General features: G+C 33.3%; 1 protein-coding gene and 1 long non-coding RNA gene across 3 annotated transcripts; both read left to right on the forward strand.

Moving 5' to 3' along the window:
• The first annotated feature begins 1,979 nt into the window (after window positions 1-1,979).
• On the forward strand, window positions 1,980-8,767 carry LOC111502569 (uncharacterized). Of its 2 annotated transcripts, none has more exons than XM_023156692.2 (4): window positions 1,980-2,424; window positions 2,476-2,687; window positions 2,745-2,870; window positions 2,957-8,767. In XM_023156692.2, exons 1-4 carry the CDS (start codon window positions 2,391-2,393, stop codon window positions 2,969-2,971), a joined length of 387 nt encoding a protein of 128 aa, XP_023012460.1. In that variant the 5' UTR covers window positions 1,980-2,390; the 3' UTR covers window positions 2,972-8,767. The 2 variants fall into 2 exon arrangements, with proteins under 2 accessions (XP_023012460.1, XP_023012451.1); XM_023156683.2 differs by having other exon boundaries at window positions 2,004-2,424; window positions 2,745-2,904.
• Window positions 8,768-13,880: 5,113 nt separating this feature from the next.
• On the forward strand, window positions 13,881-20,164 carry LOC141481266 (uncharacterized). The gene is made up of 2 exons (XR_012464842.1): window positions 13,881-16,937; window positions 19,836-20,164. It is a non-coding gene; the product is annotated as an uncharacterized lncRNA (long non-coding RNA).
• The last annotated feature ends 4,532 nt before the right edge of the window (window positions 20,165-24,696 follow it).

Consider the following 24,696-nt stretch of genomic DNA (forward strand, 5'->3'; position numbering starts at 1 on the left):
AACTCATGTGGATGATATCTGATTTTTATTCCACAACGAATGTTTGAAATACAAACTGAGTAGAGAAAAGTATTTTCTGTATAATTCAGTGTTCATATAGAAGTATTTGTTTCGAAAGAATTTTTTTCTTTCGTGTAATTCAATGTTTATATGGAAGTAGCTGTTTCAGGAGAACTTTCTTTCAGTTTGTGTCTGAAAGTTACTTCTTTGCATGATCTACACATCCATGTATAGAGTTAATTATTTTCAAATTGATTACTTCCTTCCTTTCTTTGGAAGATTCCCTCATTGTTTTGTATCAAGATGGAGTAGTAGAAAGCGAAAAACTTTCTTTCCCAAAAATTAATCACTTCTAAAAATATAACGATTTCAATTCAAATAAGATTCCTCTTGGCTGGGATTGAATCAAATAGGTGAATGAATGTCATTACGATGTCATCGATGACATAGCAGATCAAGCTTATTCCGTGACACTAAAAATCGTAATTCATGAATGAATTGTGTGTATTTTCTATAATGTTATCCAATTTGGTACTGAAGAGACTTAGGGCAAGTGTCTTAAGGCGAAACATCGATGTATACCAGTGAGGGTGACAGTGTTCCATGTAAGTGCAATTTGTTACCATTCATTTAAATTATACCAGTGATGTATACCAGTGAGGGTGACAGTGTTCCATGTAAGTGCAATTTGTTACCATTCATTTAAAGTAGAACTCATGTGAATGATATCTGATTTTTATTCCACAACGAATGTTTGAAATACAAACTGAGTAGAGAAAAGTATATTCTGTATAATTCAGTGTTCATATAGAAGTATTTCTTTCGAAAGAATTTTTTCTTTCGTGTAATTGAATGTTTATATGAAAGTACTGAGGATACACTACAAAAACACACTTTTGTCTATTTTCCACTACATTTCTTTATTGTTGACCGGTTTCGGCTATTACACCATTTTCAAAACTAATAATAGTAATATCCGAAACCGGTCAACAATAAAGAAATATAGTGGAAAATAGACAAAAGTGTGTTTTTGTAGTGTATCCTCAGTGAACATGAATTTCCACAAAATAAACAAGTCGTCAATCGAAGAAGTATATGAAAGTAGCTGTTTCAGGAGAACTTTCTTTCAGTTTGTGTCTGACAGTTACTTCTTTGCATGATCTACACTTCCATGTATAGAGTTACTTATTTTCAAATTGATTACTTCCTTCCTTCCTCTGGAAGATTCCCTCATCCTTTTTTTGTATCAAGATGGAGTAGTAGAAAGTCAAAAACTTTCTTTCCCAAAAAGTATTCCAAGCTTTTGAGAAACATCCTTCGCAATTCTAGCGACATGATTGTGCCAAGACATATTGGGATCCATTTTAACCCCCAACAAACTTATCGAAGCAGAAAGCGGAATTGTCTGTCCGGGCATTATTATATTCGGTTCGGAGAACTATTTTTTCTAGTTCGTCTCTTGTCCTTTCTGCTATTCTGCACGTTTTTATCACCTCCTTGAATGAGGTTCACTAGTTCGGACTTCCATTGTCTACTATATAAAACGATTTGAAATCCCTGAAACAAGTAGAAAAGAATGATTAAAAAAGAATAGTTGAAAATAACAATTATATTAAGCCACAATAAACCTGAAATGAAATGATAGTGAAATAACCTACAAGTAAAAATATAATAATTGAATAAATAAAAATTAAAGGAATGAAAAAAGAAAATGATAAAAAAATAAAAAGTCACGTTAGTTCACGACGTTTCGATTGTAGATACCAACAACGTCGTGAACTAACGTGACTTGGAATCTCTACACCTTTTTATTTTTTTATTATTTCCTTTTTTCATTCCTTTAATTTTTATTTATTCAATTATTATATTTTTACTTGTAGGTTATTTCACTATCATTTCATTTCAGGTTTATTGTGGCTTAATATAATTGTTATTTTCAACTATTCTTTTTTAATTATTCTTTTCTACTTGTTTCAGGGATTTCAAATCATTTTATATAGTAGACAATGGAAGTCCGAACTAGTGAAACTCATCACGAAACATTGTCAATCACCTTCAAACACCTCCCTGAATGATACATTTTTTATTCCAATTAGAATATTTTGTGGGTGCGAGTTTGACTAGAATCCAAGTACGAGTATCAGTTTACTTGTAATGAGACTATCAGTTGATTTTCCAAATTTACTGTATCCAGAAATTCACTTTACATTAACATTAATATTTTGTTGCACCTGAACATTTTGTTCAATTTCATCTAATCAAGGGTGACTTTTTCTCATCAAAATGCGACAGATATATTCAAGAAAGATAGATATATATTTCAATATGTATATTTTTTAGGAGTTCATAAGTTGCCTTCTGTCAATCAGCATAATGAAGACAAAAATGAAATGTATTCAAGGGATCTGAAGAAATATCTGGAAGGTAAATTCATTCTAAAGAGATATGGATTTTCAATGATAAATTTTTTTTCAGGTACTTTTCTGAAGATTTTTAACATGCTTGAATCGATACAGAAAGAAACTAACATCATAGCCAAAACAAATAGAGTTGATCAAAATCCTCTTCAGAGATGCTTACCTATTGTGAAATCAACTCATTTTGATTGTCTTCCCTTCGAAAGCATTGAAGAGATTTTGGAATTTGATCTCAAAGTGGCGATTGACGACATATTTAAGTCAGATTTCGTAAGTTTTTTACTCTATTGACACATTTTTCAAAATTGATTCATTTTGTCATTTTAGATGATTTTCGTTTCCCAATGTGGTGGACACACCAAGAAGGAAAATATAATCAGAGTGCTCAAAAAGGTTTTTGGAAACAAGATTGCCCAAGAATGTTCTTGGATGGGCTTCAGGCAGAATTTCAGGGTGGGGTCTCTGAAATTGATGGATATAATAAGGGGTGATTTTCAGCAACACTGTAGGAATGATAGGAATTATTTTTGTTGTTTCAGATGCGATTAACGTGAATTTTCCTGGCACTGAAAAGGAATTTGGAGAAATAGCTTCGGAATGGTTCCGTTTAGCGAAGCAAAGATACATGAGGGAGCAGAAAAAAGAAACCACCCAAAACCCCACGATATAGCATTAAAAAAACATTTATAATCCCTATCGCTTCGGTTTTCAAAAGTGGATAAAAGTATTTCAGTTAGGTATCAGTGCGTGAAACATCATCGAAAAAAAATTCATTATCTTGCATATTATTGTTGAAATTCACAAGACAGTACTCTTTATGTTTCCCAATAAAGTGAGAAAAGTTTTACTGTATATTTTTTTCATATATTGCTAGTCTGTGAGCTCTCGTGAGGATACCAGAAATCCCCGTGCTAGGAATCACACGTTAATTGGACCTCGTTAATCCTTAGCTCACATAAGTTTTGACTTCTGAGGGTTGTCATTCGTAGGGGTGCGACAGCTGGTTAATGGAAAAACAGATTTCAAAAAGATTTTTCAAACAGATCCCAAACACTAGATGTTTTTTTATCGAAATTTGAACTTAAAAAGTCATATATATACAAAATTCTGTTCAATAAATTTATTTGAAAAATTCCTTAAAATATCTACGATCAGACATGCCAGAGATTTGACAGAAATATACATTTTGTGAGCATTTCTGAAAAGAAGCAATAAAACGTTATCATCACGAAATTGGGAGCCTCAAAGTAAATGGTTTTCTCTTCCTGATCTTGACTGTTCGGACTTCCATTGTCTAATATATAAAATAATTTGAAATCCCTGAAACAACTAAAAGAAGAATTAAAAATAAATAGCTGTAAATTACAGCAAAAAAAAAACCTGAAATGAAATAATAGTGAAATAAAGTAAAAATAAAGCAATTGGACAAAAATGAAAATAAAGAAATAAAAAATGAAAATAAAGATGGAAATAAAAAAGAACGTTGAGAGATTTCAAGCCAAGTTAGTTCACGACGTTTCGATTGTGGAATCATATGCTTGATATGATATGCATGATATGCTTGCTTAATATAATTGTTATTTACAGCTATTCATTTTCAATTCTTTTTTTAGTTGTTTCAGGGATTTCAAATCATTTTATATTGTCTATCACCTTCAAACAAACCTGTCAAAATATGTTTTACATCGAAACTTACTCGTAAAAGTTTGCAGATTTCAAGGGATTCATATGACGACTAATGCATTCTGTGATTTTCAGTACCACTCATTTTTCAGCTGCAATAAAATATTTCGTTTCTGGGTCCAAAAGTGTGTTGTACTTCAAAGAAAAATGCATTATTGGAGAGGCGATTTTTTCTTAACGATTCTAAATTATTCTTCTCTTATTGAGCACTTTCAAGAATGAATAATTCTTGTGCAGAGTAATTTGAGTTTCAGGTCTTTTTGATATTTATGGAATTATTTTAACGAAATGTTGTTTCAGCTATACAATGTCCTAGTTGCGAAAAAACCTATAGAGCGAAATCGAGTCTCCTCAGGCATATTAAATTCGAATGTGGTAAACCAGCAACATTCCAGTGCCCATACTGTCCATATGCTTCTAAGCAAAAAACTCCCCTCCGAGGACATGTTTCCAGGATCCACAAAAATATTTTTGATCTCTCCGATTGACTGACCCATTTAAATACCTTGAAGTTTCATGAAACAAAAGATAATTGAATAATTTTCCTAATGTCAGCATGAAATCATAGTAATTAGGAATCGTTTTTGGACAACAAAATTGTAAATAAGTGCTTCACTATTTAATATAGCATAATATCCATTTTGAATCAATTTATCTTTTTTTTAATTTCACGAACTGAGAACGCACTGTCTGTTATTCCCCATTATGCGGGCTGATCCATCAAGTATACAACAAATAATAGTAATAATAGTCTTTATTATTACCCGTTACATACTTGGAGACAGTAAGACTTTGGATTATAATCTTATAAGGATACGAGGGTTGCCTTTTATGTTTCGGGATTTGGCAAACCTAGTGTTGCAATCTGGCAACTTGGCTCTATCAATCTGGCTCTATCGTAAATTTGGACATTTTTGAGCTTATACATACTCAGAACGTTTTGACATACGCGCGCTATTTGTGTTGTTTACAGTAAGTTAAAAGAATCATCTCGGCCCAAAAATGGAATTAAATCGTGAACATTTTCGTGCGATTATTTTTCACAACTTTCGACGTGGATTAACTCAGCAACAGTGCATGGTTGAACTCAATTAAATTTTTGGCGATGAAGCTCCATCAAGGACACGTATTTATCGATGGTATGGTGAATTCAATCGTGGTCGTAGTTCACTCCAAGAAGAATATCGTGAAGGTCGTCCAAAATCAGTTGTTGCAAGATCGTCATGTGACCTAGCGTGAGATTGAGACAACCTTTTACTATCAGTGGAACCAGCATACATTCAATACTGCATAAACATTTGACTGTCAAAAAATGTTTTTCGCATCGGATCCCACACAATTTGTCGATCGCTCCAAAAAAGGTTCGTGTCGATTGGTCGAAAGAAATGATCAAAAAATACGATCGCGGTGCTTCGAAACACGTCTGTGACATCGGAACAGGTGATGAATCGTGGATTTACGTGTATGAGCCTGAAAGTAAACAGCAGTCGACTGTATGGGTGTTTCAAGATGAGCCAAATCCAACAAAAGTTGTTCGCGCACGAAGCACTTTCAAGCAAATGGTCGCCTGTTTTTTCGGAAAAACTGGACATGTCGCAACCGTACCACTAGAACAACGCACAAGAGTCAATTCTAAGTGGTACACAACCATTTGTTTGCCAGTTGTCTTTCAAGAAATCAGGAAAACTGACCGCCAAAGACGGATCACTCTTCACCACGACAATGCGAGCTCTCACACATCGGCTGAAACATCTGCATTTTTGAACACCCAAAACATCGATTTGATGAGTCATCCGCCGTATAGTCCTGACTTGGCACCGAATGATTTCTTTTTATTCCCACACGTAAAAAACAAACTGAGAGGTCAACGTTTTTCGACACCTGAAGAAACGGTTGCTGCATTCAGAATGCATGTTTTGGAACCACCTCAATCAGAGTGGCAAAAGTGTTTAGACAATTGTTTCAAACGCATGCAAAAGTGTATAGATCTTCATGAGGAATCTTTTGAAAAAATAAAGTGATTTTCGAAGAATAATATTTGTTTTTGTTCTTCAATCCCGAAATATAAAAGGCAACCCTCGTAATAAAGGGCAAAATTCAACTCGGAAGCCGGAAATGCTACTCTGTTGCTCTTTCACTTAACCCCAAAAATACCTCCCAATACAAAAAAAAATTATTCATATTCTATAACTTTTTAAGCAGTAGCTAATTTGGAATGAGAATTCTAAAGATAATTAGCAAGAAAGATTTAATAAATAATGTTTGAACGGAGTCTGGAAAACTCCTCATTTCGAAAAATCGGATGTAATGATGTCATTAATTTTCAGTATCGAAAGAGGGCGAAGACAACATTCCCCTAAATCTTACATTTACATTATGCTTATCCATACGAAAGATTATTTTCCGATGTAAATAAGAAGGAGTTAATGTGCAAATTATTTTATGAGAAACATGAATTTTGCACTTTTTGTATTTTTCATTTATACTGATTAATTATATGTGGTCAATAAATAGCGTCTGCGTGATTAGAATTCGACAATAGTAAATTTCAACAAATTATAACTTTGAGCTTAGGTGATAGAAAATATTTTCATCATATTCATCATATTTTACATGTATTGTAAAAATTTCACATTAAAATCCAACATTACACCTAAAACTTTGACTTCCTCAACAATATCTATGGTGTCATCACTAACAACTATATTCATAATGTTGAGGACATCTCTGCGTTTATTTTTTGAGCCAATGAGGATAGCTTTCGATGAAGGGGATTTAGAATTGAGCAGTGATCTTAAAAATTTTTCATTAACTGTATCAGTTTCTTAATAGGGGAAAAAATAAATTTGACTATTATCTGTGTTACAGTGAATATTACATTTAAGTAGACTTCTAATGAGATTAGAGGTAAACACCGCAAGAGTGGTCCAAAAATTGATCTTTGAGGAATTCTTGATTTTAAAAATAAATAATTAGATTGCGTATTAGCGATTTTAACACTTTGGGATCTATCCTTCAGGACATTTTCAATTAACTTCACAGCATCTGTTGATGAAAGGTGATAAGAAGTGTGAAATGCTTAACTGAAATCTTATTGAAATAAGGAAAAAAATGTTATATTAAATGACCTTCCGAAGCCTTTTTTAGCTTTCAGTACATTATCTACATCATTATCTTTTTATTTCAATAAAACCGTTCCACATGAAAATTTGTTTTACTCAATTCATTTTAGTTTGTTTTGGTTTTATTAGTATTCACTATGTTGTTTCCACGAGTAATAGACATTATAACGGTCGACACCCCAGAGTTCTAATAGAGGGGCAAGGCATTATATACAACCAGATGTGCCCAAGTCTTGAGGGGAAAACTCTAAAGACATATCATTTTTATCAACACTAACGCCACACATGCCTGTATTCCGATTTTGATTTGACAAAGTTTTTTGTATAAATTATTTTGGATTTGCATCCTTTTCACAGTGTACTACTACAGTACTATTCTGGAACTGTTTTCACTGTTTGGAACCTTTGGTGTAGTAATGAATATTACTGGAGTTTTTTTCCCCACACCAAACCGTTATTTTTCCATCTCGATACGTGTTCCGATCACCAAGTGATCATCTTCAAGAGGAAGATCAAACTAATCATACTTACAAAGCTATCCTTATTTCCACCATAGATACCTGTTCTAGGTTCCTGCGCCTTGAGCGTCTTAAATTGATTTCACAATATTGCCTTATCAATTACTCTTGAATTGATTTTACAATGTGTCCTCAAGAGATCATTATGACGCTAACTGGGCTAGCAAAACGCGCGTAGAGAGTCCGTAATTTTTGTTTTGGTGTTAGGAAAGTGTTTTTCAATAGGCAACTTGAAAGTTTGAATAAGTGACTTCCCAAATTTCTTCCTCTGATTCTAATATGTTAATTGAAATTGCAATAATTCATTAAATCAATATTAAATATGTCTATTTAACACTAATATCACCTAATACACTAGTTCTACATGAGTAAAACTATTGCTCGTCAAATTTTATACAGTGTTCCACGTGAAAAATTACTGTGGGACCTACTTCTTTGAGTATAGGATTTTTTCACGTGTGAATAATGCCTGCTATTTATATCTTGAGCCTCACCTGAAAAATTTGTACAACAGTTTTCATATCTCTTATTTTTGCTTATCTGACTTAACACAAAATGTAATTTAGACATCTTCCGATTTGACATTTATGAAACTGATATTGTAATCTTTGTATAATGTTTAGTCTCTAAAAACCATTATGTATATGTTCTACAAAAATAATACAGTTTTTTTTACAAATGTATGACAATAATAATTTTTCAGTTGATGATATGATGATGTACCATACATGCCCAAAATGTCCCAAATTATACAAGCATCTGAACAACCTGAAACGGCACCTGAAGTACGAATGTGGAAAAACTCCGCAGTTTGCTTGTATGCTTTGTACGAAAGCTTATACCCAGAAGAGCAGTCTGAAGGCTCACCTATTCAAACATCACAACTCACCTGTTATTCACACCGATGAGCATCATCAAACCATTTAACAATTAGGTTTTTTAATCATTTTATAATCCACCTTGTATTTGCACTGTTATTCGATATGTATAACTAATATTATATTTTGTATTAAATCTAACAATTGTTTGTTCTTCTTCATTCATTTTTTGAACATCCTGATGAGTGACTTCGTTCTGTGGTTACTGGATAGAAGTCTCTGACATAACACAGATGAGTCCTGATGACGTCAACTTGATTGGGGAAACTCGCATCGAGAAGAGTGTTGCAAGTCTGGTACTTGGGAGCAGTGTTTTTTCTGAAACTATTTTAGTAATCAATACCACTACATATATTGAAATCTCGTATATCTGACAGATATTCGTGAATTTTTTTTCCACTGAGGTATGTCTTGCACAATCTTCTCAGGGCTTAGTAGTGGGAAGTTGCCACGAAGATGACCCAGCAAGCGACCAGAATTTTCTTGATTCCCTCTCGACAAGAACCCTCGTAGACCTAAGAATGGATGATAAAACTAGCAAGTAGATATGTCAGTATTTGGAAGGTGTTTCTAAGTGTTCGGATGGTGTTACCATCATACTTGTGATACACTGTTTGGAACCTTTGGTGTAGTGATGAATATTACTGGAGATTTTTCCCAACACCAAACCGTTATTTCAATACCTTGACACGTGTTTCGATCACCAAGTGATCATCTGCAAGAGGAAGATCAAAACTGTATCCGTAATATTTAATGGAAAAAAATGCTCCATTATAGTTCAAGGTTTCTTAATTTTTTGAATCAGCGTTTCTATCTATGGATGATTATTACATCGATCCACTTGATGTTACACTTATGCTACACCAGGATAGATCTCAAAGGAAATGGTTACTTCAAAATGTTAGTGAAACAGACATCACCCGGAGATTAACAAGAGCTCCACATTAAAAGATGTCACAACCAGTGCTATCTTCTGTTTTCAAACTCGATAGATGAAAACTGATGGCTGTGTCTGAGAGTTAAATTTTATGGCAAACTTAATGGTGAAAACTGCATATTGATATCTATCATCGTTTCTGAGTTGCAGCATGTTTATCTAAAATATGCATTTACGAAAAGTTGTCCCGGAAGTAAAAGTCCTTAGGCATTAGGTCCGGTAACCTGGCCGGTCAACGGTTGGGTCTTTGGTTAACTGTCCAATTATTACAAAATTTGCATTTAAAAAACTGGTAACAATTGCAACATTGTGAGACGAAGCTCCATCTTGCTTTAGATATATTTTTCAGAGCTCCATTGATTTCAATATTATGTCGTGAAATTTCTAAATACCTCTGAAATGTGATAGTGCCAATATAAATGAACGGACCGATAATTCTACCCCTGAAAAAACCTGCCCACACAGTGCATACAAATCTTCCTTGACTTTTCAGCTCCACAATCTAATGAAAATTTTGTTGTGCCCAAGTATAAAAATTGTAGCGGTTGAGAATGCCGGAATAAGATTTGTCTGCCCAAATACAATTTAAAGAAAAATCACGCACTTGATTACAACTTTCCAGAAACCAGTTGCAAAAAGTCATGCGGCGTTTAAAATCTCCTGGTCTGAGTTGATGAACTCTTCTGATCCTGTAAAGCTTGAGTTTGTGTTGATTTTAACATCCTCCTAATGTTAGTTCTTGGTAGGCCTATTGATATTTTCAAATTTCGCGTTGACGTTTTAGGATTATTTTAACAGCTCGTTAAAACACAACTTCTTCCAACTCCTTATCCCTATTTGATTCATATAGTTTTGGCCTTTTCTTTTCAAATTGATCACCATCAATAAGGTTGTGTCGCAATCTTGCGAAAATGTCTCTAAACGGTTGTCTTCTCTCTGGATATGTCTCGTGATACAAATCGCTTGCTTCTTTCTGCATTTTCCCGGGTTTGAATAAAACAGACTATCATATCCCATTTTTCATCATTCTCATACTTCATTGCGGATATGTTTGTTGGGTCCCAATTTTGGTTTTTGGGCTTACTGGCTCCTTTCAAGTGGACTGTATACTATTGAATAATGCGACTTAGGTAATTAGGTAACACACTTCATTCTGACACACCTAGTTTACAGATTTCACAGAATGTCGAATACGACAATTGGTTTGATCTGTTTAATTTGATGTGAGAAACACTAAGCTTATACAAATGACAACGTTTGATATTCTCCACAATAAACTAACACCTGGTACTACAAATACATCTAATAAAACTTCATTTCTGTTATGCTAAAACCATACTGTCTTGAACGAGATTACTCTTGAGCGAGTGGTAAGGAAAACAGGACATACGCTATTGGTTCCCTAAAGTATGTAGGTATCCCTTGACGACCAGACATAGACAATTACAGTGGCGTAACAGTGTTTAAGGCAGCTCATTTTGAATTTTATTCATATTCTCAACAATGTTTGAAAATTAAACAGCAACCACTAATTGAAGAGCGTCTTTACTGCTCAAATAAAAATTTGACGGCCACCAGATTTGCCGCATCGTCCAAAGTGAGCCTTTGAAAGTCTAGCCATGGTGAATTCAAGTTACGGAGCGATCCAACCTTCAGTTGTAAATTATGCGGTGGCTTGCCTGGCAAATCCAATGAGTTCAAAAACTCTGTCTGTGAAATAGAGGTTGGAGATAGAAGGTGAAAATTGAGGGTTATATGTATTTTTCAATGCAACATAAAAAATAGAAACAAAATATTTTGTCAAAAAAATTGATAAAAGTATGTTTGAGATGGAGCACTGAGCACTGAGGGGTATGTAAAATAGATGGAAATTTATTCTCAGACCTACCGAAAATACATATAAAATTTCATAAAAATTGGTGAAGATAGAAGTGTTATTATATTCGCTTTTGTGATGAGAAACTTTTAGGGTTCAGATGTATGCAGTGTAACAGAACTTACAAGAACCAAAAAATACTCAGTGTTCATCAAGCCTTCGATTGTGGAAAAAAACAAGTCATCCAAGTGCCCTCTTCGTGAATTCAGTTGTAAAATAAAATTCAACTTGAAGACACATATCTACAAGAAACATCCCTTTAAACCTATACATTCTCTGATTACCAAATCATATTCAGATGTGAGAAATGGTATATTATTTTCAGAAGAATCAAGTTGATTCCACCATAAAATATTTATTTTATCATTTAGAGTCGAGTTTTTTCGAATAATCCAATTCAGTTTCGAATAATGTGGGTGACATCAGTTATTCCATTGTGAATATTGATTTCCTTCGAAAGTTTCAATGTTTTGTGCCACTTTTATTTGTAACTAACATTACTGCAGTTTCGTCCTATAAGGACATTTTCAAACTTAAACTTTAAACTAACAATAATGGTTCATTACAATAGCCCTCATATACCACCCCTGTATGTACTAATAGAGGTACTTGGCTTGATTGAGTTCCTGAATTTACAGTTTATAATGCGGATTTGCCAATTTGAAAACCGGTAAGTAAACTAAATCGATTTGATCATTTAACAGGTTGCACCCGCAATGTTCATGCTTGTGAATTTTCAAGGATTCTAAATAATTGAGTTTGTAACCCTTCTTAGCATAGTGCAAAATTTCCGTATCGTTCAGATTCGGAAACTTGTGGTTGCAGGCCAAGGAATGGTTTGAAATGTGAATAATTTTTTTTCCTAGTCTGAAGGACCTTTCATGTTCAGCATACCGTTTTTGGAAATTTCGACCACATTGTCCCACATAACACTATTACACTCCGGACACTTAAGCTTATAAACTCCAGATTTTTCCAACTTCTCGACACCCTATCTTTGGTATTGAAAAGGAAATGAGATAATCTGGCATGTGGTCTGAATGCTACTTCCACATTGTTTTTTCTGAAGAAACCTGTGATTATTTCTGTTATTCTTTCAAAATATGTTAGCGTTACCCATTTCTTGATTTCTGGTTGTTTGACTTGAGGGTATATTAATCTGTACTTGAATTTATGACTTTGTTTTTTGACTAACTTCTGGATAGTATTTGCGTTGAAACCATTATTATGATTATTATGGATTGTTAGCAGACAAAGGCAGTGATAATGCTCTGTGTAACATTGAATTGTAGGCTGATGCTAATTTATGACTGTCTGGATGGAAAGAATTGCTTGGAATGGTAATGTCTGTATAGTTAGGTTTCCTGAAAACATTGAACTCAAATTTTCTTCGATTGTGTGTAATGGGCAGGTCTAAGAAATTTATCTGTTTCACCATCTCTGTTTCGAGTGTAAACTGAATGTTGCTATTGAGATTATTCATGAATGTGATGAATTGATTCAGCTGTCTTGTAGTACCCCTGAAACAGGCGAGAATATCGTCTACATATTTGTTCCAAAAATGAATATTTTTTCTACTCAGCACACATATTTATGAACACCTTGGAGACCACTATAATAAATTCCGAACTGAGTAAAAAACATATTCATTTTTGGTACAGATATGTAGACGATATTCTCGCCAGTTTCAGAGGTACTACACGACAGCTCAACCAATTCATGACATTCATTAATAATCTCAATAGCAATATTCAGTTCACACTCGAAACAGAGATAGAGAAATTTCTTAGACCTGACCATTACACAATCAGAATAAATTTGAGTTCAAAGTTTTCAAAAAACCTAGCTATGTAGATATTACCATCCCAAGCGATTATTTCCATCCGGACAGCCATAAATTAGCAGCCTACAATTCAATGTTGCACAGACCATTCTCACTGCTTTTGTCTGCTAACAATCTAGCTAGGAAAATTGATATCATTACACAGATTGGTCATAATAATTCTTTCAACGCAGATACTATCCAGAAGTTAGTCACAAAACAAAGCCGTAAATTCACTTACAGATTAATATACCCTCAGGTCAAACAACCAGAAATCAAAAAATGGGCAACGCTAACATATTTTGGAAAAAGAACAGAGATAATTGCAGGTTTCTTCAGAAAAAACAATGTGGAAGTGGCATTCAGACCACATGTCAGGTTATCTGATTTACTCAAACTTTGAAGGTGGTTGACAATATTTCGTGGTGTATTTCATCAGTTCGGACTTCCATTGTCTGTAATAATATAAATTGATTCGATAACACTGAAAAAATCAAAAAGATTACCCGAAAATACAATTTTATTAAACAAAAATCTGAAATAACAAAGAAATAAGATACAAGCAACAACCAAACAAATAAATATTGAAATATTAATAAAAGCTGAAAAAATTGAAAAATTTAAAATATTAACCAAAAAATTAAAAAATTAAAATTAATCGATTTCAAACCAAGTTATGTCACTATGTTTCGATTGTTAGTATCCACAATCGTCTTCGGGTGATAACTGGACTCATTTCTCCGAGATCTGACTATTTATAGGTCATTCGAGTGCTTTCACCTATCCCCTCTTCCCTCTTTCCGCTTCATTGGTTTTGGCGGGAGATGACCGTTTGGCGGGAGTTGGTCGTTTTTCACTTGATTAGAGGTTTCCATATGTTACGTATCTCTACGCTAGCTTGACTAAATGCGTTGTTGGACAACATATACGCGGCTTCTTTGAATTTTCGCTTAAACCAGTGTTCCTCTTTGTGGATGATTTCAGCTTGAGCCCACTTGATGTTGTGTTGATGAGTCCAAACATGCTCCGCTATTACGGATTTACTGGTTTCTCCTCACTGAGTGTGTTTCTTGTGCTCAGCAATGCGAACTTTCAATGACCTCTCAGTTTCACTGATGTATGATTCTCCGCACTCGCAGGGTATCCGGTAAATGCAATTCTTGGAATAGCAGTCCGCGTTTGCTGGCCTGGTTTTCGTGAGGCTGCTACGGATAGTGTTCCCAGATCTGAAGCAGGTCCTGATGTTATACTAAGACCCAATCCGTCTCATACATGTGTACTCGATTTTCCATTTTCAGACCATAGAATGATCTTGTCCGACATCGATTTTGGCATCACAGAGTCCCAAGTTGTAAAATCCTTTTATGGTCGTTCTTATAACGAACAGGCACTACAGGCTTTCAGACTCGATCTTCAGCAAGAGGATTGGTCGCAATTGTACAATATTATTGACTGTAATTCTGCATTTAATTATTTTCACGACATATTTCTTCACCACTTCAATATAGAATTTCCTTTATTGCTGCGTTTCAAAAAACATAAAACTAGAGACTGGGTGACCCCAGAGGTGAAATGCTCTAGCTTGAGATCGAGGGAATACTTCAACCTTCAAAAAATGTATCCGGAACTTAAAAAAATCATATTCGACTATGAAAAAGATGCACAAATTGCTCGTAAAAAACACCAAAAAACAATTCTATCAAGCTAGAATTGAGTCTAGTAGTATTTTATCAAAAGAAACATGGAAAATGGTATCTGAATTACGAGGTTCAATATTTAACAATATGTCAAATTTTGAAATCACTACGTCTAGCGGTGTTGTAACTAAAGACCCCAACATTATTGCAAACGAATTCAATTCTTTTTTTATAGAAACTCCTCGGAAATTGGTCGAAGATTTAGACGTGACAACGTATAATACTGGCTCTCTGGTAAATGAATCATCCTCACTATTTAACTTATACCCGTTTAGTGAGAGTGAATTTTTTGAACTAATGATGAAGAAGCTGAATAATAAAAAGTCGTCAGGGAACGATGACGTTCCGGCATTCATGCTCAAAAATACCCTGGACATATTAATGAAACCTCTTGTTTTTCTTATCAATTTAAGTTTTTGTTCTGGTGTATTCCCTGTAAGATTGAAAATAGGCAAAGTCGTACCTATTCACAAAAAAAAAATAATAAACAGTTGATGAATAACTACAGACCCGTAACAGTAACATCAGTTTTTTCAAAATTTTTTGAGCACTGTTTTCTAAATAGATTTTTAAGATATCTTGACAGAAATGACATTACTTCGGAAACGCAGCATGGGTTTCGAAGTGGAAAATCCACTAATACCGCGATTCAATCCATATATGACAATTTAGCTGATAGCATAGATGCTGGCAAGTGCCCTGTTGTGGATTTCTTTCTCCATTGTGAAAGTGATGGAAGGCCTTACATTGTTGATGTTCTTTAGAAAAGTGTCTAGTTCTGCATTCCCATGGTTCCATATTATGAAGGTGTTGTCTACGTATCTCAACCACACCCGGGGCTTCTTGTGGGCTTTTTCAATGGCCAAAGTTTCAAACCACTCCTTTTATAAATTGGCTATAACAGGTGAAAGTGGCGATCCCATTGGCAGTCCCTCATCTTGCGTAAATAATTCGTCCTTCAGTTGGAAGTAGTAGTTTCGTACACAGCATCCTAGTAATTTCATGATTACTTGTATCGGTAAGTTTGTTCTATCTTTCAGGTCCCCGTCTTCGGTCCCCATCTTCGAAGTGACATAACTTAGTTTGAAATCATTTGATTTCCATTTTTTCATTTTTTGGTTAGTAATATTTTCAATTTTTCAATTTTTTCAGCTTTTATTAATATTTCAATTTTCATTTGTTTGGTTGTTGCTTGTATGTTATTTCTTTGTAATTTCAGTTTTTTTTTAATAAAATTGTTATTGTCGGTTAATCTTTTTGATGTTTTCAGGGTTATCAAATCAATTTATACTATGTCCGGACAATGGAAGTCCGAACTGATGAAATTACTTTAAATTATCACATAAAAACACATCTATTTGTTTTCTGTTGAATTTATAATGTTTGGCAACTTATTGTATACTTCAGGAGGGACTGGACTAGTCTCTACAAAGAATAATTTTTGCTAATGTAGATGGAAATCATCAGTCATTAAACTTCAAGGAATTATAACAACTGAATAGTCTTTTTGTTCAATTTTACCAGGAGCCTTCTATTCAGGTTCATGAACATGTCGAGAATATGATTGATTCGTTCCATACCAAACAATACAAAGCCGTTAACCCGTTATCTTATTCTGATCTTAGTTTCAATCAATGAACTTGTGAAAGTTCAAATTGAAAGGGATTTTTAGGGGAGAATAATTTTTTGGGATAGTTTTGGCTTTCCACTTCTCCATCTTTATATATATCATAAAAGTGTTATTTTATTCGCTTTAGTGATTAGACATTTTCAGTTTTAGGGTTCAGATGTATGCAGTGTAACAGAGCCTACAAGAACCAAAATACACTCAGTGTTCATCAAGCTTTCGATTGTGGAAAAAACAAGTCATTCAAGTGCCCTCTTTGTGAATTCAGTTGTAAAAGGAAATTCAATTTGAAGACACATATCTACAAAAAACATCCCTTCGAACCTGACCATTCATCTAATTAGCAAATCATATTTAGATGTAAGAAATGGTTCTTTATTTTCAGAAGGATCGAGTTGTTTTTGATAATTTCACCATACAATTTTCATTTAATCATTCAGAGTCGAGTTTTTTGGAATAATCCGATTCACTTTCAAATAATGTATATGATATCAAACAATTTTTCCATTGTGAATATTAATCTTCTTATAAGTTTTGAATTTTCAATCATGCGGATGTTTGTGTTACTGACCTGAATAAATAATATAACTGTAACGACATTTTAGTTTCTACTCAGATGTGGATTTGTTTTGACTTCTTTATAGAACTGGAATAATGAATACGTAGAAAAGATTATGAATTTTGGACATCTTGCACTTCTTATCTGTCAGTTTCTCATTTAATGAAAAATGAGTAGAATATTTACTCAACATGAAACTCTGAAAGCATAAAAATCTGGAATTCCTGAAAATAACTAGTTAGGAACATCAACTTCGAATCAAAGGCAGGAATTATCAAATTAGTGCGATCCAACGGAATGTATTCATTCATGGTATAGCTAAATTTGCTATCATACTCATAATGTTTCAGATAATATTTGGAATTATTCAAATTGAATTACATTTTATGTTGGGAAGCTATATAAAATCCCGTCATTGTTCATATTTGTGTATATGCTGTATTTTATTCATTGTATATTTATTGTGATTGTGAACTTTCTAAGACACTACCATGGATTTTTCTAATGTGAAAACGATAATATATTTACCTTTTTGGGAAAGAAAGTTTTTGGCTTTCTACTACTCCATCTTTATACAAACAAAAGGATGAGGGAATAATCTGAAATTTACTTCTTTGCATGATCTTCACATCTATGTATAGAGTCACTTATTTTCAAATTGATTACTTTCTTCCTTTCTTTGAAAGATTCTCTCATCCTTTTTTTGTATCAAGATGGAGTAGTAGAAAGCCAAAAACTTTCTTTCCCAAAAAGATAAATATATTATACTTATTTCACTGTGAAGTAACTTGGCTTGGAACCTCTTAACTTTTTATTTAATACTTTTTGTTCAATTGTTTGTTTTTACTCGTATTTTATTTCACCATTATTTAATTTCAGGTTTTTTTGCCTAATATTATAGTTATTTTCAAATATTCATTTTTAATTCTTCTTTTTTTTATTAGTTCTTTCTGGGAGTTCAAATCATTTTATATAATATCAAACAATGGAAGTCCGAACCAATGAAATTCAAAAAACAAGGTAAATATGAATTGAAGGGGTTATATTTTTAGAAGCGATTGATTTTCGGAAAAGAAAGTTTTTGGCTTTCTACTACTCCATCTTGATACAAAAAAAAAGGTGAGGGAATCTTCCAAAGAAAGGAAGAAAGTAATCAATTTGAAAATATTCATTTCACTATTATTTGATTTCAGGTTTTTTTGCTTAATATAATTTTCAGCCATTCATTTTTAATTCTGCTTTTTTTTATTAGTTCTTTCAGGGATTTCAAATCTCTTTACATAATATCAGACAAAGAAAATCTGAACTACCTTGTTATTTATTATTGTGTTCATTTACAACATTGTAAAGTCACTTTTGAAGCACATAGTGAATAATTTTCATTATTATTTAATTCATGAATCGTTTCTGAATTCTTGTTGCAGTTGAATAAATCTCAAACTCACATTAATATACTTCTGTTATAGAATTGTTAATTGCTGTTTCTGATATCACAGGTTTGTCTTTTGCTCCATTGCTGCTATATTGAGGAAACATTGAAACAATATTTGTGTAACAGTTCATTCATCAACAAATTCTATATAAGGTGTGAAAAAAATCCTCATAGAGATCATGAAAAATCCTTTTATTCTTTCATATTTTCTATCTTCCTCTGGATCTATTGTGAATCCCATCATCTTCCTCTCCAGGATTTCAAGTATTCTGTGTCCATTGAAAAATTGTTGATCGTTTTTTATAACGATTACCAGAAATCTATAATCATAAAATATAAAAAAAACAGTACGGAAAGTACTAATAAGTATGGAAAAACTTTGCTGCCCGCGATTGCAGTTGTATGTGTGAAGATAGATAGATAATTTATTTTACTATATCATACACATATGCCTATTCATAGCAAGTCTTTTTGTCTTGAAAGAAACTATCACACTTTCACAAATAATTACAAAATATCTCAACACATAAACATACAAAAAATTTAAGAAACAGTTTAAAACCAAATTATCATACGCAAACAGTACATAAACGGTAACTATGTTCTGAGAGGCTCAAAGTCGCAGTTTGTATCTATATCATCCAAGTACCTATTGATGGAGAAAAAACAATTTTTTAGCAAGAACGATTTGATGGTTCGTTCAAATTCATACCCATCGTTTTGATTTGATGAGGCAGTACATTGTAGAATGAAATCTAAAGAATTTTTTTGTGAAGTAGGAAGCCTTTATCTAGGAATTTTGATGAAGAAGGGGTTTCCCTTTTTGTTTCAAGCATTCGAAACATATTTATTTAAAAACATGTAGTGATTTATTTAGTGATTTAATCAAAATTTTGTTTCAATTCCATTAATTGTTCACATACATTATCGCTCATGATTATTATTATGTTGCTGATAGATATAATCATCTAATACTTCAGGTAAGACTAATATGCAGATGATTCAGCCAGAAAATCTCATTTGTAATCTCATCTGTACAAAAAACACATTAAAAAAAATTCATATGAGGTTAATCGCTGTTCTTGACTTAGTATGTGAGATACTTAATTGAAATGCATACGAGAAACACCACTTTTCCGCATCATTCGATTTATTTTCTAGTTTTATAATTTTACAATACTATGCAGGAACAGTTACCACTCATATTATCAAGAATAGGACAAATAATATCGACAAAAAAAAAAGTAACTCCATATTAATTTTTCAGATTCGTATGCCAATTATTTCCATTCCTGTGCAAATTGCCATCGTCGTTACAAACATGCACAATCACTGAACAAGCACAAAAGATTTGAATGTGGAAAACAACCCCAATTCAAGTGTCCTCATATTGGTTGTAATTACAAGTGCAAACTCAAAGGAAATCTCACTGCTCATATGAAAAGGCACATAAAGAAAAACACCAGTGAAAAGTATACACCGTTCCAAACATAAAAATATTACCATGCAGTGTCAAACATTCGTGATAATAGTATTTTACTATTATTGTTGGAATTTTGTTGGATATTCTGAATTAAATTGTATATCTAAATTGAATTAATGTCTAATTTCGATATTTTTCAATCGAATGTTCTGACGTAAGACAAAGAAAGAAGGAATTTTAAAGGATCCAAATGAATATTTTCTTCGAACGGCACTTTTAAAGAAAGTCAGTGTTTCATACTGTTTCTAGGTATTCAACTTCATACAATCTTTGATTAAACAAAGGTGGAACAATAGATAATCTACGGAAGTGTAATAAAAGTTCACCCCGATAGATTACTGCGTAATAAAAACCACTGAAGAGTCCAAATAGTCAGCAACTTATCATTCATTCATGAATTTTGCCTACAGATTGAAATATCAATAGAAAAACTCGAATTTGTATACTTTATTTCGATGTTCCTTATTTATACTTTAGCAGATTCTCTATTAATTTTTTTTTTCAGATTGTATGCTGTACACCCCGTTTTGGTTTTTGATTTTGAAAAAGAAGAAGACAAAAACCAACACGGGGAATACAGCATACAATGCTCGGACTGCAACAAATTCTATATCGGCCAAACCAAGAAAAAACTGATCTAAAAGTACGACGAGCACAAAAAGGCACAAGTCAATAAGGGACATTTGGGAAAACTTAAAGATCCATAAACTTAACAGTCATAAATCACTTATCGAGGAACAAGTACAAATCAAGAAACAACTAGACCTAACATTCAATTTATTAAACCAATCAATACACACTCCTAGAAACAGTAAACCTATATATATATATATATATATATATATATATATATATATATATATATATATATATATATATATATATATATAATCGATGGCTTCAGAAACACTCCACTAACTATCTTCGAAAGCTTCTGATAATTCCTCTTCCATATTCTCTGTTTCACTATCACTATCGTCATTTAAATCAATAATGAATTTATTTCCACCATTAATATGGAAGTTTCCAATCTCCATATAGTTTTTATCAACTGGAATTACTTTTTTAATCCTTTTCTGGCTGTCTTCTTCGGTAACATTAGATACTTTTTCTTTAATTAGCTCTATTACCTCATTATCAAATTTTGGAAAATTATTTTTTTCATCTGATGCTTTGTTTCAATTTTTCCCAGATCACCTCGATGGAATTGAAAACACAAAAATAGGGGGAAAGTATCAGTATGGTGTGTCCATACTTTTCAGCAATACTCTCAAGAGCATACACTTTTTCAAATGTTTTTGTCTGAAAAGTTCAAGTAGTTGGTTTTTGATATAGTCATTATCAAAATACAAGATGTTTTCCATTAAAAAACCTTTGTATTTCATCTTTCCTCGAATTTTTATTCGGTACTTTGATGAGCTGTCGCGAATGATAGAAAGCGTTGTTAAGAACTATTACCCTATTCGCATCCAAATTTGGGATCAATGCGTTTTCAAACTATTTCTACGTTCTTTTGACAGTCAACATTGCAGTCCTGAAGTGTTTTTCCACATAATTTCAAAGAATCCGGAACCCATCCTTCACTTCCTCCACATTGCACAATGGTTAGTCGCGATCCTTTGTTTGCAAGCATGTTAGGTGTGCACATTTTCGAAGCATCAGTCCACTCTTTCGTAACTGTGTTGTGAGTGTCATACCAAGTTCCGTCCGAATAGAAAATTTGCCGTTGTTCTTGCCTATATTTAGTTTTTTGTTCTGAGTATTTGCTACGTAACTCCACTATTCTTCTGCTCTCCATAACTGCTTCACGTTTGTTCATGATTTTAAATCTAAATTTTAGTTTCTTTATCCAATTCTGAATAGTTTTGTCACAGCACCTCACGTTATGGTCAAAAGTATTGAAGTTCTTCCTTATGATTTCAGTTGTAGGAATCTGATTGTTTTTGTAGCAGTCGTATATTGTTTTTTTTATCTAAAGGTTTTGGTAATCCTGTATCACATCTCGTCTTGCGTTAATAAGATTTGTTTTTGTCTATTTTACATACAGTTCAGAAAGGAATTTCGGTCAAATCTGATGTTGCTTGTAATAGTTTGTTTCCCTCGAAACCAAACTTGAGATGTAGATTCTTATATACATTGAAACATACTTTTTGTGTTTCAATATTCAAATGCATCCCAATCTTATTCACTGGTATCTCTTTTTCGCATTGTTCACCATCGCTATTGGCTTCACTACACTGGAAAAATTCTGCGTAGTTATCATATTTGTTATTACTATTAGTACTTGTTCAAGGATGCCATATTTCAAACAGATAACAAAAATTTTAAGTAATTATAACTGCACCAATATTGAATTTCATCACTCAAATCGCCATTAGTTCCTGAACGGAATACGACGGAGATAACCATCCCCGCATTCCCGATTTCTATTCGTCTCCGTAACATGACTTCAAATTCAATTGTATGACTCTTCAGCCAATCATAAAACTCGATTAGTAAAAAGTATCCAATACGAACCGCCAAGTCTACAGTTCACGTGGGCTAGCTCGCTGCCGGTTCATTTCTATGTTTTGATTATTTGGCCTTTAAGAGTGCCGCTAACATTAAGAGTACACAATATCGTTTACTTCGACTATAACATTTTTGTTACGGAAATATCACATATCATATTCCATTTCCATCAGCAAAGGTGGTCCCAGAAGTACTCGGCCTGACCTAGAGATGGCGATATTTGTTTGAGAAATATCACTGTATTAGAAAGTACACAATCTCTAAAGCATAAGTTTCAAGTTTCAACGCCAACGCCAATAGCCAACGTTTTCGGTGAATTTGTGAAAATGGAGAAAAGTGGGCATCCTTGTGCGGTGCAATACTTTTATTCGAAAGACCTCAGCGTAACCAGTATGAAAGCTTACCTAGATTCTACTCTGGATGTATACCTTCGTTTACAACAGTAAAATATTGGGTAGCAGAGTTTGAACGAGGCCGTACGAGCTGCCAAGACGAGCATCGCAGTGGTCGGCCAATTGAGGAGACGACTCCAGAAATGGTGAAAAAAAATGTACAAAGCGTTACTGAATGATCGTCGACTGAAAGTGTGCGAGCTAGCAGACTCGGTAGGCATTTCAAAAAGTGAGTACATCGTATATTATCTGAAAATTTGGATATAAGAAAGCTATCTGCAAGATGGGTGCCGCGTTTGCTCATACTCGAGCAAAAGCAGTGTCCTGAAGGTGTTTCAATTGAGTGTTTAGCGAAGTTTCACAGCAACAAAGCAGAATTTTTGCGCCGTTTCATATTCATGTATGAAACATGGGTCCATCACTTTAAACCCAAGACATAAAAATATTTGCGCGTGGAATAACTTTTCATACTATATTAAAAAGGTGAAACTATCAACTGCGTGTATTATGCGAAATTATGGCAACGTTTAGGTGAAGAAATCAAACAAAAACGGCCGCAATTGGCTATGAAAAAAGTGTTGTTAATGGCTATTTTGCCAGCAAGTTCTTATTATAAAAACTTATTGAATATCGCTGGGAAGGGTGTTTAGTGCTGCAAAATAATTATGTTGGAAAATTAAATTTTTTTTTCAAAATTTTTGTATTATCTTTGTTGGGCCAGGTATTTCTGGGACCACCCTTCTGATTGTCCCATAAACAATCGAACTACATATAACTTTCTGAACTGTTCGCCAAATAGATAATACTTTTAATGAAGAAAAGAGAATTGAAAGTTTCTATGTTTTTTACCACTTTTATTTGTAACTAACGTTACTGCAGTTTCGTCATATGAGGACATTTACAAACTTATACATTGAACTAACAATGGTTTATAACATTAGCCCTTATATAGCACCCCTGTAGAGAATAATAGAGATATTTTTGTATCGAATTTCAACGTATAGCTCTTAAGATTAAATTTTGACATCGACCGCATTAGTCTAGGCAAAATTGCCTGTCTGCCATGTGCTTGATCAGAGAAATTTAGAGTAGAATGTATATTGTTTGACATGGTGAGTAAGCAAAATAAACTATTTTTCTGGTATTGAATATTTTACTTCCGGCCGTGATCAACACAGAGGAGAGGGTACTTGGCTTTATTGAGTACCTGTATTTACAATTTACAAACTAAATCGATTTGATCATTTAACAGGTTGCACCCGCAATGTTTATGCTTGTGAATTTCCAAGGATTTTGCACTATGCAAGGAAGGGTTACAATCTCAATTATTTAGAGTCCTTGGAAATTCACAAGCAAATATATTGCGGATGGAATGTTTATGCTTGTCTTATGTGTTATGCAATGTTTATGTTTGAATGATCAAATCGATTTAGTTTACTTACCGGTTTTCAAATTAGCACATCCGCATTGTCAATTGTAAATTCAGGTACTCAATCAAGCAAGTACCTCTATTCTTACCTACAGGGGTGCTATATAAGAGCTAATGTAATAAACTATTGTATAAGTTTGAAAATGTCCTTATAGGACGAAACTGCAGTAACGTTAGTTACAAAAAAAAGTTTCAATTCTCTATTGTTCATTATGATTTCCTATACCACGTAGTAATGGCTACATCCATCAATTTATAATACTTCTAATTTTCGATTCGCTCTAAAAGAACTTGATGGATAATGAATAATTTG

This window comes from Leptinotarsa decemlineata, unplaced genomic scaffold (assembly GCF_025532065.1).
Source record: "Leptinotarsa decemlineata unplaced genomic scaffold, Ldec_3_MD MMD2_tig00000133_RagTag_RagTag, whole genome shotgun sequence".
In the NCBI taxonomy this organism is placed as follows: Eukaryota; Metazoa; Arthropoda; class Insecta; order Coleoptera; family Chrysomelidae; genus Leptinotarsa; species Leptinotarsa decemlineata.

Excerpts from the sequence above, each read along its gene's own strand:
- LOC111502569 (XM_023156683.2), top strand. The coding sequence starts at position 2,391 with ATGTATTCAAGGGATCTGAAGAAATATCTGGAAG. Across the intron at positions 2,425-2,475 it reads TCTGAAGAAATATCTGGAAG|GTACTTTTCTGAAGATTTTT; the intron begins GTAAATTCATTC and ends ATTTTTTTTCAG. Across the intron at positions 2,905-2,956 it reads ATTGATGGATATAATAAGGG|ATGCGATTAACGTGAATTTT; the intron begins GTGATTTTCAGC and ends TTGTTGTTTCAG.